We start from the raw sequence: 18,002 nt of genomic DNA, 5'->3' as shown, positions 1-18,002 counted from the left end.
TCTTTTTATTTATACTAATAGCACTGAGTTGTCTTGTTTTCACTGTTAAAAGAAAATAAACCATTGGTTTATAGGGAGAGCTCTAAAAAAAAACAGAAAGGTGGTAAGAAAAGCAGCAAGGTGTGAACTTCAACTTGAGGGGGGGAGAGGAGTGTGTATGTGTTAAAGGAGTATGTGTCGGAAATGTCTTTAAATGAGGAAATGTTACAACAGTATTTAGAAAATTGGGAAAATATTATTGCACAATATTTGCGTGAGAAATGGTATGGATAAAACACTAAAGTTTATTAGTCTTAATATTAAAGGGATAAACAGGAAATTGAAGAGGATGTGAGTCTTGGCATGCTTAAATAAATTAAAAGTGGATATAATCATTTTGCAGGAAAAACATCTCTTACCAAATTGGAACATGATAAATTAAAAAGGATGGGTGGGAAATATAATATCATCTTCTTTGGATCAAAGGTGAGAGGGGTGGCGATTCTAATTAATAAAAATACAAGGGCTCAAGCAGCTAAAACCACAATTTCATATATGAGAAATCTAAATATTATCGATGTATGGAAGCAATTAAATCCCACAGAGAGAAACTACTCTTTTTACTCAAGGGTGCACGATTTACAGACAAGAATTGACTTATTTTTAATGTCTGTCCAGTTAAAAAGTAGAATGATAAAAACAGATTATCTAGGGAGGCTTCTATCAGACCATTGTCCATTAATATTAACTATAGCAACAATAGAAAAGCAAGAGAATTTATACAGATGGTGTCTCAATACTGCATTGCCAAAAAGAACAGAATTCTGCAAATTTATAGAGGCAGATAGAAATATTTTGTGAAGCAAATCTGCTATCTACTAATTATAGTTTTCTGATATGGGACACACTTAAAGCGTATTTAATGGGACAAATTATATCCTACTCAAAGAATATTAAGAGAGAACATATGGCAGGAGTAAAGAATTTGGAGAATGATATTAAATAATTAGAAAAAAAATACAGATTACTGGAGAATAAGAAGCTAAGATATAATGCAATACAACATATAGGACAGCAAAAACTATATTAAAAACTAAACAACAAATACTATGAGTTGGGTGAATTCACGCAAAAAGTTTTAGCTTGGCAAATTGAAACAAAGGAGTCATCAAGAATGATAAATGCTAAAAAACAGAAACAGACACTCTAGTTTATATGCAAAAAGAAATTAACTACGCTTTTAGACAAGATTACACAAAATTATACAAATCAGAATTACAAGGAGATGAGAACAAAATGGAAGAACTTTTGCTGAATGTCAAACTTCTGAGGCTGGAAGAATGAGAAAGGATAGAATTAGATACAAGCGAAGAAATAGAAAAGGCTCTGGACACCCTACAGGCTAATAAATCACTGGGAGAGGATAGATTTCCACGTGATTTTACAGACAATTCAAAGAATTATTAATGGCATTTTTAATGGATGTCCTGGATCAAGCTGTGGAAACATAGATCCTCCCAGAATCATTCTCAACCACAATTATTACAGTGTTACTAAAAAATAATAGGAACCCACAAAAAATTTTGTCATTCAGACCAATATCTTTGTTAAATACGGATTATAAGATATTAGCGAAAGCATTAGCAAATACGTTAGGACAATACTTGCCAAAACTGATAAATATGGACCAAGCAGGATTTGTTAAAGGAAGGAATTCCTCAAATAGTCCAGAAAGATTATTTAATATAATGGATAAATCTGAACGAAATCCAAGTATTACAGTCTCCTTAGATGCGGAAAAAGTATTCAACTGTTTGGAATGGTCCTTTTTATTTAAAACTGGAAAAATTTGGTAAAGGCAGAACATCTGTAAATTAGATAAAAACTTTATACCATAAACTGCAAGCTAAAATAATAACAAATAATCAGATGTTGGCAGTGTTCCCCTTGAGTAGATCGAGTAGACAGGATGCCCCTGTCCCCAGCGCTTTTTATTTTAGAGATTGGACTGCTAGCAGAGATAATAAGAAACGATCCAGATATAAAAGGGCTTCAAAGTCATGCAAAAAGAACACAAAATCAGTCTATTTGCCAATGAAGTGCTATTGGACCTATCAAAACCAGCTAAATCTTTGTAAAATATCACAACTAACAGAGGAAAAAAAATGGAAGAATATCAGGCTACAAAATGAATATGGATAAAAGTGAATTAAATTTATATCGAAGACAGATTGAATAAAATATCTTGACAATAACTTGAAATATCTGTACAAACTAAATTATCTTCTTCTTGGGAAGATAAAAGGAGACCTACAGAAATGGAAAGACTTACCGATTATTTTGGTAGTAAAGATTAACTGCATCAAAATGAAAGTGATGCCAAGACTGCAATACATTTTTCCAAACGCTGCCTATGCCATTTCCTAAAATATCTTTTAAGCTATTAAACAACCATATTAGACAGTTCCTATGGAATAATATGGTACCAAGAATTGCATTGGAAAAACAGACATGGGACCACGGGATGAGAGGACTTCGACTTACAGGATTTTAAAAAAAATTACCTCGCTGCACAGCGTAGATTTCTCGCACCCTTCTTCACTAAAGAGAATCCCCCGTCTTGGGTTCAAATAGGAATGTACTCAATGGAGGAGGGGGAAGCAAATGACTTTATCTATAAATGGAGTTTCAAATTGCTAAAGAAAAAGATTGATAACTCCATTCTAATACATATGATTAGAACATGGCAAGAAATTAATGAATGTATCAGAAAAATAAGTAGGGATATCATCGTGTAAAAATGCCTTTGAACATGGGCAATAGAATATTAAATTTGTGGTATAACAAAGGTATAAGATATATTACGGACTGTTACACAGAAGAAACTCTTATGTCCTTTGAACAATTAAACCACAAATTTAGAGTGGTCAATGGGACCTTCTTCTGTTTTTTTCCAGCTTAGATCATTTTTAAGAGAAAGATGGGGACCAACCTGAAATTGGTGAAATTGAATAAACTGTTTGGATGGGGAATACAATCCAAATTTATAACAAAAATGTACTATGCTCTCCAGAGCAAAAGTACAAAACGAGGGAAGCAGAAGTCAAGGGAAAGATGGGAGTTGGACTTGGGTGTGGTGATTTCAGAAAGAAGCTGGTCAGATTAGTCTAAGAACAGCATGATATCAATTGTAAATTCAAGATATGGACTGGTTCAGTATAATTTTTTATAACAATTATATCTTACTCCACAAAAGTTACACAGATCAAAAGTTGAAATTTCAGAGATGTGTTTTGGATGTGGGACTGAGACAGGAACTTTTTACTTGTCACATGGTCGTGCGTGAAAGTGAGACCATTTTAGCGAAAAATTAACCAGGATAATAGAAGCGGCCTTCATGGGTGATCTGGAACTATATCTATTAAGTAATTACATGGAAATAAGTGACAAATTTACCAAATATCAAATCTCAATTATAAAAATAGCACTGGTAGTATTGAAAAAATGTATCACAATAATTTGGAATTCAACATGTAGCACGATGGACTGTGGAAATGAACAGCTCTATACCTACATTTTTTTTTAAAAATCACACATAATGTAAAGAATAAATATAAAACTTTTGTAAAGGTTTGGCACCAATACCTGGAACACATAGGGGCCCTGATAGTAATAAAAAGGAACAAAAAAAAGGATATAAAAGTAACTATTATATCTATAAAAATGTTGTTTCCCCCAACTGTACTCTATATACTTAAAATATATGCAAGCTCTGATGGTGAATGGATCTGTATGTATGGAAGGGAGGGAGGGACTCTTGGTGTTTGTTTGTTGTGTGATAGATTATGTTGTGTTTATATTGTATATAGATATGTTTTTGGGAGATAAGTTGGGGCAGGCTTTTTTTTTAGTGTATGTCACATACTTTAAAACATATTATTTAAAATACTGGAGCTCTGTTAATGCTAGACAGGCCAGCCCCAGAGCCTTTGCAAAAGCTTTGGAGAGTGCCCAAGTGACTTCACTAATGGATTGTTGTTTACAAAAAGGAAAGAAAGAACTCATCGGAGCCACAGGCTGACTGGAGTGGAACTTGCTGTTCTAAGAGGGTCATGTGGTTTTGCAAGCAGAGACAGTAAAACAGGCTTTCTCTTGGAGAGAGAGAGGGAGAGGGAGAGAGAGAGAGAGAGAGATCAGTTATATAGTTTTACAGTCAGCAGCAGCACCTGGGACTGGAACAGGACAAGCCGGCAAGCTTGTGGAAAACCCCATATGGAAGACAGGATGTGAGTGCTTAGTTCAGCCTGGTCAAAGCTCTTGTGGTTCATGCAAAAGGAGAAGACTGGCTGTCTAATGTTTCACTTGAAATAAGTGAAACAAAAAGGAAATCTGTGGTGACCTGCAAGAAAGATTATCATCTGGAAAACCCTGATGGGGAAAGTTTCTTCAGTGAGACACTGACGTGGCTGATTACAAGGAATCAGTTGTGTCCAGCGAACAACAAATTTCTCTCTGAAAACCGACAACAACTTTCCTGAGCGGTAACCATTTACCTTTCAAGCACCAAAGCCTGGTGAACTTCATAAATGTTAAATTCTGTGCACAGTATAAGAATTGCCTGCAACCAGTAAACTTGGAGGAATGAGGTGAGATTGGACTTTGAATCAAAGAACTTTTCTAAACTTAGACACACATTACATACACGTGCGCTTAGAATTAGAAAGGTATTGAGTTATGTTAGTTAAGTCAATAGTGATAAGTTAAAGTGTGATTCTGTTTTCATGTTTAAAGATAATTAAAAGCAACTTTTGTTTAAGTAACCATTTGTCTTGGTGAATATCTATTGCTGCTGGGTTTTGGGTTCATCTAGGCTCGTAACAATTGTGTTTGTGAGTAAAAGTTTATATATTGTATATTTAAAATGTCCCTTTGTATCATTTTTGAAAAAAATAATAAAATATACAAAAAAGTTTCATGTAAAGTCCTTATTGCAGCAAGAAAAAGTGATTTTGCTCCTTCTAAATGCTTGTGCTCCTACCTCATCACTAAGTTCTTAATTCTTTCAAGGATCATCTCGCATTTCAGAGAATTTCCACGTTAATATAGATTGTCTTTTGTAGATCTTATTGTTTTCTTTATTTCTTAGGTTAGGGTTAAGGGTTAGGGTTAGTTTAGTAATGCTCCTTTATAGCCCACCATTCAGCTTTATCTGTTGATAAAGTTTCAACAACTTTTGTGAAAAGTTGCATAATTCCATGAGTGAAGTTCTTGCGCATTCTAGCATTATCAAATAACTAATCTTATACTATTCATTGATATTTTTAATTAATGCAAAGATCACTTTATTGAATCTCAGCATCACAGTCAAGCCCACCTATTACATAAAAGCAACTGTGCAAAATTTCTGTGCATCTTGCATCAACCCATTTTACTCAAATTTGCAATCTAAATTCTCAATCTACCTTTTCCCCACTCCAATGTAATAATGAATTTATTAATTTTATGGTCTTTGCTACTTGGATGTTTCATCCCCATCCTCTATTTATTTAGACACAATAATCATCAATAAATCTAATAGCACTTTTTGTCTTATTGGATCAAGAGCATTTTGTTCCAGAGATGTCTGTTGAATTATTTTCCACTCTCAGCCAATTGCTAATCTTGCTCAGTGTCAAATGATAATTTTTCCAGGAATGATACACTCTAAGTAGAAAGACCACCAACACACACAGCTTAGAGAAACTCAGTTACTAAAGAAATATCAAAGTCAAGCAAAACTCTGCCAGTTTTTAGCCTTGACGCTCAAGACTTCATTCAACTCTAAGTTAGGGGCATTTTCTCAGAAAAAAGATTCAAAATAGATCTTGAAAAATCAGCAGTTAAAAGTCAGTGCTGGTTAGTTTTTGGTGAAAGGTAAAGGAGTGCAGGCTGTTTACCATTGTGGTAAACCACTGTCTGTTTGGACACACCCATTGGCTGACTGTACCTGTGGCCCTTCTCACAGCCTCCTGAATAAAGGTGACTGTTCCACAGTCCCCTCCCCAGTGCAGGACAGTCGAGCAGCATGGTCATGCCTTTGTTCTATAGCAAATAAAAGCCTATCAGTTTGCTCAACTTCAGTCTTTTGGAGTCATTTTGAGAAAGGCTGCTATCAAGTCCAAGTGCTGCTGGTTGTCTCAATGCAGGCTTTGGTGAATACCAGGCCTCATTGTAGAGGGTGAACAACACAAGAATAGGGGTCACAGCTATGCCTGCCTTTTTTTTGGCAAAGTGTAGCAATCCATGGTACAAGCCTACACAGGCAAGGCTTCTCAACTGTTCCTCTGCTACATTGACAACAACATTGGTGCTGTCTCCTGCACCCATTACGAGCTCATCAACTTTATCCACTTTGCTGCTAATTTTCACACTGACCTCAAATTCACATGGTCTATGTCTGGTCTGGTAACATTCTCCTGTTACTTCCACCTCAGGAGACAAAATCTCTACTGATATTTTCTACAATCCTACCAACTCCCACAGTTACCTTGACTATGCCTTTTCTCATCCTGTCCCCTGTAAGGATTCTATTCCTTCCTCTCAATTCTACAACTTCTGTTGCATCTGCTCCCAGGAAGAGATCTTCCACTCCAGAATATCTGAGATGTCCTCCTTTTTCAAAAAAATCCCAATCCGCGACTCACGGTGACGGGGCCGCTGATCCGACGAGATGCCGCCCTGCAGCGAGAGCCGATGCCCCGCACTGTCATTGTCCAACCCGATCGCCCGCAAACCCCGCCCTCCCGCGCACAGGCTTGAGTAAGGATTATGAACTTTAATCTCAGGAGAAAACGATCTTCCAATAGTTTCATGTCACAGTGATAAATATATTCCTGGTTAAAAATGGTCCTGCACCTGGATACAAGCTCATTAGGCATAAAACTTGAAAAGTGTGTAAATCAAAGGATATCTGTACCAATGGAAAAAGGGCATGGCAAATAACCCTGCTAGAGTTCATGCCCACAATCAGTCACCCATTTGATTGTTTCAGGAATCATGTTATTCTCCCACATTCTCAATAGCCCTCAGATTTTACTATTCGACAGCACACTAGCAACATTTGACAAATCCTCTATAGAGAAATATTATTTATTGAATATTTTATTTCTCATTTGTTAATGCTTCTGGAAAGAGTTTATCCAAAACTATTATTAAACATTTATTTTAATAAGAAAAAGTTTAACATTACATATGTTGAAAGAAGAGAAAACATGCAGATGTTGTTGAAAATTTTAAATAAATATTTAGTTCGGCCCTCGACTTAGTCCAAGTTTTTAACTTTGGCCCTCTGTGAATTCGAGTTTGACACCCCTGCTCTGGACCATTTGTTCCTGTGAAAATTTGTGCTTGGGTCACATAGTATTCACAGAAACATTGCTTCATATTTTCAGCACCCAAGTAGTTGTTGGTTATTATAAGAAAATAACAAAAATAAGTACCAAAAGGATATAAAAATATTGAAAAGAATGCATTTTAAAATGTCATACTCATGTTCATATAAACAGTACCATATCTAGAATGAACAGTCAAGAAAGACATTTCTTACCTTTTTTCAAACAAGGAAACCTGAACAGTTTGACCAATCCAAAGTCATCACCAGACACAAAGGTAGCATTGCCAAAGTTTGCATCCACAGAATTGATCTCCATAATGTCTGTATACTTAGGCCAAATTCCATTTACTTCAGGTCCAATTACGCAAGTCCAGGTTGTCCAATGAATCCCCTTTATTTCATCTTTATTTGTTAAATGTTTTCCAGCTTAAAAAGACAGTTGAAACATTATTACAGAAAATAAACAGTCACTGTTAATACTGTATTTTAAAATTCCCTTATCACATTTTATAACTGTTACCAAAGTTCATATTGACCAGTGGCACTCACATCCACAGTGATGAAGTGTTTTGAGAGGCTGTGGAAGCTGAGCAGCCACATGGATCCATTCTAATTGCCTACCACAACAGGTCAATGGCAGATGCCATCTTACTGGGTCTACACAAAAACCCTGGAACACCTGGACAGCAAAGATGCATACATCAGAATGTTCTTTATCAATTACAGTAGAGCATTCAACACCATCATCCCCTCAAAATTAATGAGCAAACTCCAAGCCCTGGGCTTCAGTACCTCAATATGTAATTGGATCCTGAATTTCCTCTCCTCCACACCTCAATCAATGAGGATTGGTAAGAACATCTCCACAATTTCCAACTGTACCGGAGTTCCACAGGGCTGCACACTTAGCCTCCTGCTCTATCACTTTACACCTATAACTGTGTGCCTCAGTATAACAACAACACCATCTATAAATTTGCTGATGACACCATGGTAATGGGTTGATAAAAAGGGGCAATGAGGAGAGAGATTGAAATCTTGGCTCAATTACAACAATCTCACACTCAATGTCACAAAAACCAAGGAGGTGAGTGTGGAGTTTAGGAGGGGAAAACCAGAGATGCATGATCCAGTGATCATTGGGAAATCAGAGGTGGAGAGCGAGAGCCAATTTAAATTTCTGGGAGTCATGATCTTGGAGGACCTTTCCTGGACCCAACAAACTAACGTTATCATGAAGAAAGCATGTCAGTGGCTCTAATTTCCCAGTTTGTGGAGTTTTGGTAATGACAACCAAAACCTTGTCAAACTTCCACAGATGAGTAATGGAAAGTGCGCTTACAGCCTGGTATGGAGTTACTAACACCCCTGAGCAGAAAGCCCAGCAAAAGATTGTGGCCACAGCCCAGTAGATTATAGGCAAAAATCTCTCCACCATTGAGAAAATCTACATGGAATGCTGCATTGGTCAGTAGCAACAGTCATCAAGGACTCACACCACCAAGGACATGCTTAGGTCTCATAGCTGCCATCAGGTAAGAGGTATAGATGGCATAAGATTCATACCACCAAGTTCTGGAACATTTGCTACCCCTCCACCATCAGCCTCCTAACAACAAACTCAATCAGAAACTCATTTAGGGCTCTTACTTTGCACATTATTTATTACTGAATATTTATTTTTTGGTATTGCACAATTTGTTTACATTTCTCTCTTTTCTTGAGTACAGTTTTTTGCACTACCATAAAGTGGAAATTCTGCCTGGCCTGCAGGAGAAAAAGGACCTGTTGTTTGTGCATGTACTCTGTCAATAAATCTGAAATTTTAATTTTGGAGGGCTTTAGATAAGCAATAGCCTTTTTCTCATGGTAAGGAAATCTAATACAAGAGGGCACAAATTTAAGGTTGGGGGAAGACTCAAGGAGCACCTTCTTCACAGAGGGAGGTGGATATGGAACAAACAACTGGGAAAGTACCGAAAGCAATGTTCAAAACATATTCAAACAAGAAAGAATAAGAAAGGTTTTGAGGGAAATAAATCGAATGCAGGAAAGTGCAATTAGCTTCATCTGCATGAACAGGTTGGACCAAAGGGCCTTTTTGCATGCTGTATAGACGCTGTTTACATCCGGTACCGCACGGATGGCAGTCTCTTCAATCTGAGGCGCCTGCAAGCTCACACCAAGACACAAGAGAAACTTGTCCGTGAACTACTCTTTGCAGATGATGCCGCTTTAGTTGCCCATTCAGAGCCAGCTCTTCAGCGCTTGACGTCCTGCTTTGCGGAAACTGCCAAAATGTTTGGCCTGGAAGTCAGCCTGAAGAAAACTGAGGTCCTCCATCAGCCAGCTCCCCACCATGACTACCAGCCCCCCCACATCTCCATCGGGCACACAAAACTCAAAACAGTCAACCAGTTTACCTATCTCGGCTGCACCATTTCATCAGATGCAAGGATCGACAATGAGATAGACAACAGACTCGCCAAGGCAAATAGCGCCTTTGGAAGACTACACAAAAGAGTCTGGAAAAACAACCAACTGAAAAACCTCACAAAGATAAGCGTATACAGAGCCGTTGTCATACCCACACTCCTGTTCGGCTCCGAATCATGGGTCCTCTACCGGCACCACCTACGGCTCCTAGAACGCTTCCACCAGCGTTGTCTCCGCTCCATCCTCAACATCCATTGGAGCGCTTACACCCCTAACGTCGAGGTACTCGAGATGGCAGAGGTCGACAGCATCGAGTCCACGCTGCTGAAGATCCAGCTGCGCTGGATGGGTCACGTCTCCAGAATGGAGGACCATCGCCTTCCCAAGATCGTGTTATATGGCGAGCTCTCCACTGGCCACCGTGACAGAGGTGCACCAAAGAAAAGGTACAAGGACTGCCTAAAGAAATCTCTTGGTGCCTGCCACATTGACCACCGCCAGTGGGCTGATAACGCCTCAAACCGTGCATCTTGGCGCCTCACAGTTTGGCGGGCAGCAGCCTCCTTTGAAGAAGACCGCAGAGCCCACCTCACTGACAAAAGGCAAAGGAGGAAAAACCCAACACCCAACCCCAACCAACCAATTTTCCCTTGCAACCGCTGCAATCGTGTCTGCCTGTCCCGCATCGGACTTGTCCGCCACAAACGAGCCTGCAGCTGACGTGGACATTTTACCCCCTCCATAAATCTTCATCCGCGAAGCCAAGCCAAAGAAAGATAAATCTATTACTATGAATTAACCCTCATGTCTTGGGTAAACTTATACCTCTCATTTTGTTCGTTTTAGATGGGTCACAGTGTTTGAGCTACCGAAAGAAAATGGACACACACACACCGAGAGCAGTTCAGTTTATACAAGGTTTTATTACTAAATCTAAAGCTGAATTCACACTACAATATGCAAGCCCTTCCCAGTTATACTTATCAATGCCTGGACTGGTCCCAACTGCCGAAGCGAGGCAACGACTGCACACTTGTAGTAGGTTGTTGGGGCACCGGTAGCAGCTTATCTACCTCCCTCGACTGGACGTTAGCTGGACTCTTGAAGTTCTTCTTGCTGAGAGATGTTGCCACCTCTCGGAGAGTCTCAAACTTCAGCAGTGGGACCGTGGCTTATATTACCCAAAAGTTGTTTACTTCAGATCTTATCTCTTTGAACAAATGATTTAATTATCTTCAAGGTCTCCTGACAGACTGTGACCAACAAAAGAAAACTGCATCTCTGGGCCTCATGGTGGAAGTTGGATAATGTCTACTGATTCATATGCATCCCTGGACCCCATAGTGTAAATTAGATAATGTCTTCTGATTCAACTGCATCCTGGGCCCCATGGTGGAATTTAGGTGCGTGTATCTGGTGTAGGCTTCATGGTCAAGAGCTTCATTGCCTCCAAACTCGAAAACCTTCCGACAGGCCTCTCGGACCGAATCATGTCCATGCGACTCCCCCTTCAAAACAAGCGTCACATCACCCTCATCAGTGTCTATGCTCCAACCCTCCAGGCGGAACCAGCAGAAAAGGACAAGTTCTACACCGACCTGCGCAACCTCATCCAATGCACCCCTACAGCCGACAAGGTTGTCATCCTGGGCGACTTCAACGCTCGTGTCGGCAAAGACTCAGAAACATGGCCAGGAATCCTGGGCAAGCATGGCGTCGGCAAGTGCAACGACAATGGGCGCCTCCTGTTGGAGCTCTGCGCAGAACAGCGGCTTGTCATTACAAACACCCTTTTTCAGCAGAGGGACAGCCTTAAGACCACCTGGATGCATCCCCGATCCAAACACTGGCACCTCCTGGACTACATCCTGGTGCGAGAAAGTAAAAAACGAGATGTGCTCCACACCAGGGTCATGCCGAGCGCGAAATGCCACACTGACCACCGGCTGGTTCGCTGCAAGCTCAACCTTCACTTCAAGCCAAAGCCCAGGAACAGTAAAGCCCCCAGAAAGATGTTCAATGTTGGAAACCTGCAGTCAGACGAAGTGAGAGGAAACTTCCAGGCAAACCTCAAAGCAAAGCTCAACGATGCAACCCGCCTCACGGACCCGTCCCCTGAAACCCTCTGGGATCAGTTGAAGACTACCATACTGCAATCCACTGAAGAGGTACTGGGCTTCTCCTCCAGGAAAAACAAGGACTGGTTTGACGAAAACAGCCAGGAATTCCAGGAGCTGCTGGCAAAGAAGCGAGCTGCCCACCAGGCTCACCTTACAAAGCCGTCCTGTCCAGAGAAGAAACAAGCCTTCCGTCGCGCATGCAGCCATCTTCAGCGCAAACTCCGGGAGATCCAAAATGAGTGGTGGACTAGCCTCGCCAAACGAACCCAGCTCAGCGCGGACATTGGCGACTTCAGGGGTTTCTACGAGGCTCTAAAGGCTGTGTACGGCCCCTCACCCCAAGTCCAAAGCCCGCTGCGCAGCTCAGACGGCAAAGTCCTCCTCAGTGACAAGATCTCCATCCTCAACCGATGGTCAGAACACTTCCAATCTCTTTTCAGTGCCAACCGCTCAGTCCAAGATTCCGCCCTGCTCCAGCTCCCTCAATAGCCCCTAAGGCTAGAGCTGGATGAGGTCCTCACCCTGGATGAGACATATAAGGCAATCGAACAACTGAAAAGTGGCAAAGCAGCAGGTATGGATGGAATCCCCCCAGAGGTCTGGAAGGCTGGCGGCAAAACTCTGCATGCCAAACTGCATGAGTTTTTCAAGCTTTGTTGGGACCAAGGAAAACTGCCTCAGGACCTTCGTGATGCCACCATCATCACCCTGTACAAAAACAAAGGCGAGAAATCAGACTGCTCAAACTACAGGGGAATCACGCTGCTCTCCATTGCAGGCAAAATCTTCGCTAGGATTCTACTAAATAGAATAATACCTAGTGTCGCCGAGAATATTCTCCCAGAATCACAGTGCGGCTTTCGCGCAAACAGAGGAACTACTGACATGGTCTTTGCCCTCAGACAGCTCCAAGTAAAGTGCAGAGAACAAAACAAAGGACTCTACATCGCCTTTGTTGACCTCACCAAAGCCTTCGACACCGTGAGCAGGAAAGGGCTTTGGCAAATACTAGAGCGCATCGGATGTCCCCCAAAGTTCCTCAACATGATTATCCAACTGCACGAAAACCAACAAGGTCGGGTCAGATACAGCAATGAGCTCTCTGAACCCTTCTCCATTAACAATGGCGTGAAGCAAGGCTGTGTTCTCGCACCAACCCTCTTTTCAATCTTCTTCAGCATGATGCTGAACCAAGCCATGAAAGACCCCAACAATGAAGACGCTGTTTACATCCGGTACCGCACGGATGGCAGTCTCTTCAATCTGAGGCGCCTGCAAGCTCACACCAAGACACAAGAGAAACTTGTCCGTGAACTATTCTTTGCAGACGATGCCGCTTTAGTTGCCCATTCAGAGCCAGCTCTTCAGCGCTTGACGTCCTGCTTTGCGGAAACTGCCAAAATGTTTGGCCTGGAAGTCAGCCTGAAGAAAACTGAGGTCCTCCATCAGCCAGCTCCCCACCATGACTACCAGCCCCCCCACATCTCCATCGGGCACGCAAAACTCAAAACGGTCAACCAGTTTACCTATCTTGGCTGCACCATTTCATCAGATGCAAGGATCGACAATGAGATAGACAACAGACTTGCCAAGGCAAATAGCGCCTTTGGAAGAGTACACAAAAGAGTCTGGAAAAACAACCAACTGAAAAACCTCACAAAGATAAGCGTATACAGAGCCGTTGTCATACCCACACTCCTGTTCGGCTCTGAATCATGGGTCCTCTACCGGCATCACCTACGGCTCCTAGAACGCTTCCACCAGCGTTGTCTCCGCTCCATCCTCAACATCCATTGGAGCGCTTTCATCCCTAACGTCGAAGTACTCGAGATGGCAGAGGTCGACAGCATCGAGTCCACGCTGCTGAAGATCTAGCTGCGCTGGGTGGGTCACGTCTCCAGAATGGAGGACCATCGCCTTCCCAAGATCGTGTTATATGGCAAGCTCTCTACTGGCCACCGTGACAGAGGTGCACCAAAGAAAAGGTACAAGGACTGCCTAAAGAAATCTCTTGGTGCCTGCCACATTGACCACCGCCAGTGGGCTGATATCGCCTCAAACCGTGCATCTTGGCGCCTCACAGTTTGGCGGGCAGCAACCTCCTTTGAAGAAGACCGCAGAGCCCACCTCACTGACAAAAGGCAAAGGAGGAAAAACCCAACACCCAACCCCAATCAACCAATTTTCCCCTGCAACCGCTGCAACCGTATCTGCCTGTCCCGCATCGGACTTGTCAGCCACAAACGAGCCTGCATCTGACGTGGACTTTTACCCCCTCCATAAATCTTCGTCCGCGAAGCCAAGCCAAAGAAGAAGAAAAAAAAGAACTAAATATGCATCCTGGGCCTTATGGTGTAAATTAGATTATGTCTGCTGATTCAAAAAACAAGCAGGTTCTCAGCCTTGCAGCTGCAGAAGTAAGAAACACAGTTTAAATCTTCCATTACAACTCACCAAACCAAAATTCTTACATTTTAACTAAATACCGAGTAGGTGATCAAATAAATAAATAAATAGATGGCAACACTGCCGGAAGCAGGGAGTGGAAACACAATGCTTCTCCACAGGATCTTATAGCCTGGCTCTAATGCCAATGGCTCCGTACAGGCTTTAAAACACCTGCTAACGAAGCCAACAGTGTTTTTTTATAAAATCCTCAAATCATGGGTTTCTGCTTAAGATGGCAGCGCCTGGCAACAGTGATGAGAATCATACCCTGGGAAGTTGCAGATGCCAGGGAAGTAGATTGGAGCATGGCAGCAGAAACTGGAAGAACACCCTTCACCTCGAAGAAGCATTGGAGACGATCCTACAGGATGGGGACCATGGTAGATCATTGAGGGCTCAGTGGTTAAAGGACCCTCATGGGCTGTGAGCTGCTGGAGACTGGCTCATGAGAATCAGATATCAGAACAAGGATTTGTGAGGGTACTGAGGGCAAGGGTTAAAACGCCTTGGATGCTGAAAACTTCCCGATCATATTGGAGATTTGGATCAGGAGCTCAAGTTGCCAATGGTTTGAAATGGAGTCTATGCTGTTGAGGCTGCAAGAGCACAGGAGGACAATTTATGGACACTCAGTGACTCTGAAGGGACTCTCTTTTGCTTCTTTTACTTCTATTGCAAGGGGCACTGGTCAATGCTCATGAAAATTCTTTGTTTGCCTCATGACCCACAGAAGTTGAAGTATATCATGTGTATTACATTTTGATGTATTATTACATTGTAGCAGCGGCTACACTGCTCCGGCAATAACACACACAACCAGACAGGTTGAGTTCAGTGAGCAGACTAGTTTATTGCAGGCTGCTGGGCTGCACTTATACTCCCAGCCCGGACCTGGCTGAGAACCGCGCTGGAGAGTACTGACATCACCTGCGCGTCACATGGTACCCCAGCGCGGGTTTCTGAGCCCCATGTTGGAAGGGAAACCCCCAACGGCGCCATTTTGGCCAGCTGCCCCGCCGCGTGGCTTACAAGTGGAGCCAGTTCACCTGCCTTGTGGTGAGCCTCCACATAGCAATTTCCCCCCCACCCCAACTCCAGAACTGGCGCCAATGTCTTTTTTTGCTGGTCGGCCTCGCTTCTTGGGCTGGGCAACAATTAGTCTCGGTGTGATCGAGGTGAGCTGGCTTCCGCCTGCCGCCCATGTCTAGCGTGAACGTCGAGCCGGAACGTTGTACAACCCTGTATGGCTCCTCGTACAATCGCTGCAGAGGTGTTGGGGTCGGTCCCCGCTGAACGAAAACATACTCCGCGGAAAGCAGTTTGCCGGGATCGTGAGAGATGGGCAGGTGCCATGCCTGGGCGGCGGTGGGGGTTCGAAGGAGTCCAAGCATGCCCTGAGGTGAGGAAGTAGTTCGTGCGGTGACCACTGGGGGTTGTGAGGTGCGTTGATGAACTCACCAGGTAGTGCCAGCAGCGCACTGAAGACCAGCTCAGCTGATGACGCCTGCAAATCTTCCTTGGGAGTGGAGCGGATGCCCAGGAGCACCCAGCAGACGTTCGACCAGTCCATTGGCCTGCGGGTGGTAGGCCATGTCAGTGTAGCTGGATCCCCAAATTGTTGGCGAGTTGTGCCCAGAGCGCAGATGTGAACTGGATGCCCTAATCACTGGCGAGGTGAGCCGGGACGCCGAACCGGGCGACCCAACCATGCAACAGTGCTCGGGAGCAGGAGTCGGTGGAGGTATCTGGCATCGGGATCGCCTCAGGCCAGCGAGTGGTGCGGTTCACCATCGTAAACAGTTAATGGTTGCCCTGGGAAACAGGTAAGGGCCCAACAATGTCCACGTGAATGTGGCTGAACCATTCGCGGACGTGCTCGAATTCCTGTACGGGCGACCTGGTATGGCTGTACACCTTGGACATCTGGCAATGGGTGCATGTTCTGGCCCAGCCCATGATCTGCTTTCATAGCCCATGTCATACAAACCATTCTGCCACCATCCGGAACGTGGACCTGATGGACAGATGTGAAAGGTCGTGGATGTGATGGAAGACCTGCCTGCGCCATTGCTGGGGAACTACTGGCCGCGGGGTGCCCAAGGAGATATCGCACAGGATGGTGCCTTCACCACTTGGAGTCGGGAGGTCTCTGAACCGCAGGCCGGTGATGGCAGTCTTGAAGGCCCTCGTCTCCTCATCAGCTTCCTGGTCCCAGGTGAGCTGGCCGAAGTCGAGGCCGGGCATCAGCGCGCAGATGGCTAGTCGCGAGAGTGCATCGGCAACCACACTGTCCTTTCCCGCCTTGTCCCGAACGTCAGTGGTAAGCTCCGACACGAAGGAGAGGTGATGCTGCTGGCGGGCTGACCATGGATCCTTTGCCATCACAAGCACCTGGGTGAAGGGTTTGTGGTCGGTGAAAATGGTAAAAGTCCTCCCCTCCAAAAAATAGCAGAAATGTCGTACTGCCAGGTACATGCTTAGTAACTTGCGGTCGAAGGCACTATACTTGCGTTCCGGCAGGCAGAGCAGGTGGTTGAATAATGCCAGCGGCTTCCAATGTCCATTCATCTGCTGCTCCATGACGGCACCAACGGATATGGCAGAGGTATCGACAGAGAGTGCCATATGCAGGTCGGTGTGAGAGTGGACGAGCATGGCGGCCTTCGCGAGGGTGTCCTTGGTGGCCTCGAATGCGGTGCAGGCTTCTGGGTTCCAAGCGAGCGTCTTGTGCTTGGCTGCAATGAGGGTGAACAGCGGCTGAATGATGCGCACAGCTTCCGGGATAAAGCAGTTGTAAAAGTTGACCATACCCATGAACCCCTGCAGCCCCTTGAGGCTGTCCAGGTGTGGGAACTCTCTGATAGTGGTGACCTTCGCAGCAGCGGACATGGCTCCTTCAGCTGTGATGGTATGGCCCAAGAACTGCATGGACTCTTTCCTGAACTGGCACTTGGCCAGATTGATGGTAAGGCCAAAGTCGGCCAGCCGGGAGAAAAGGGCACATAGGTGGCCCTTGTGTTGTACCCGGTCCTTGCTGGCGATGAGGATGTCATCCAAATAAATAAAGACGAAATCCAAGTCCCTGCCCACAGAGTCCATGAGGTACTGGAAGGTCTGAGTGACGTTCTTGAGCCCGAACGGCATGCGCAGGAATTCAAACAAGCCAAAGGGGGTGATGATGGCCATCTTGGGTATTTCCTCAGGGTGCACCAGGATCTGGCGATATCCGCACACCAGGTCAACCTTGGAGAAGACCCTCGCGCCATGCAGGTTGGCCGTAAAGTCCTGGATGTGAGGGATAGGGTAACGGTCAGGAACGGTTGCCTTGTTGAGCCGTCGATAGACTCCGTAGGGATGCCAGCTGCTGGAGGCTTTCGGGACCAGATGGAGCGGCGAGGCCCACAGGCTGTCGGTCCGCCGAATGATCCCCAACTCCAACAGGTGTGAAAACTCCTCCTTCGCTACCTGGAGCTTGTCAGGTGGGAGCTGGCGTGCCTTGGCATGAACCGGCGGGTCCTGGGTGGGGATATGGTGGAACACCCCGTGGCGTGGCGAGGCAGCAGAGAACTGTGGCTTGGAGTGTCGGGAACTCGTCCGGGATCGACTGGAACTCATCTCTGGGCATGCTGATCGTGGCCATCTGCAGT

The 18,002-nt window shown here is 44.2% G+C and overlaps 1 protein-coding gene across 9 annotated transcripts in view; it reads right to left on the bottom strand.

The window, feature by feature from the left end:
* The window catches only part of LOC138760632 (echinoderm microtubule-associated protein-like 6), a 371,242-nt gene that overhangs the window by 219,197 nt on the left and 134,043 nt on the right, over positions 1 to 18,002 (bottom strand). For all 9 annotated transcript variants that reach the window (XR_011355764.1, XR_011355765.1, XM_069931442.1 and 6 more), the window contains one exon: positions 7,565 to 7,777. Coding sequence is in view for 7 of the 9 variants with exons in the window: in XM_069931442.1 (XP_069787543.1) it covers positions 7,565 to 7,777 (213 nt within the window). In the remaining 2 variants the exon portion in view is untranslated. The remainder of the gene's footprint in view (positions 1 to 7,564; positions 7,778 to 18,002) is intronic.

The sequence above is a fragment of the Narcine bancroftii genome, chromosome 4 (genome assembly GCF_036971445.1).
Source record: "Narcine bancroftii isolate sNarBan1 chromosome 4, sNarBan1.hap1, whole genome shotgun sequence".
Taxonomy (NCBI): Eukaryota; Metazoa; Chordata; class Chondrichthyes; order Torpediniformes; family Narcinidae; genus Narcine; species Narcine bancroftii.
Note: the sequence above shows the minus strand (reverse complement) of the source record. Positions and strands in the feature narration are given on the sequence as shown.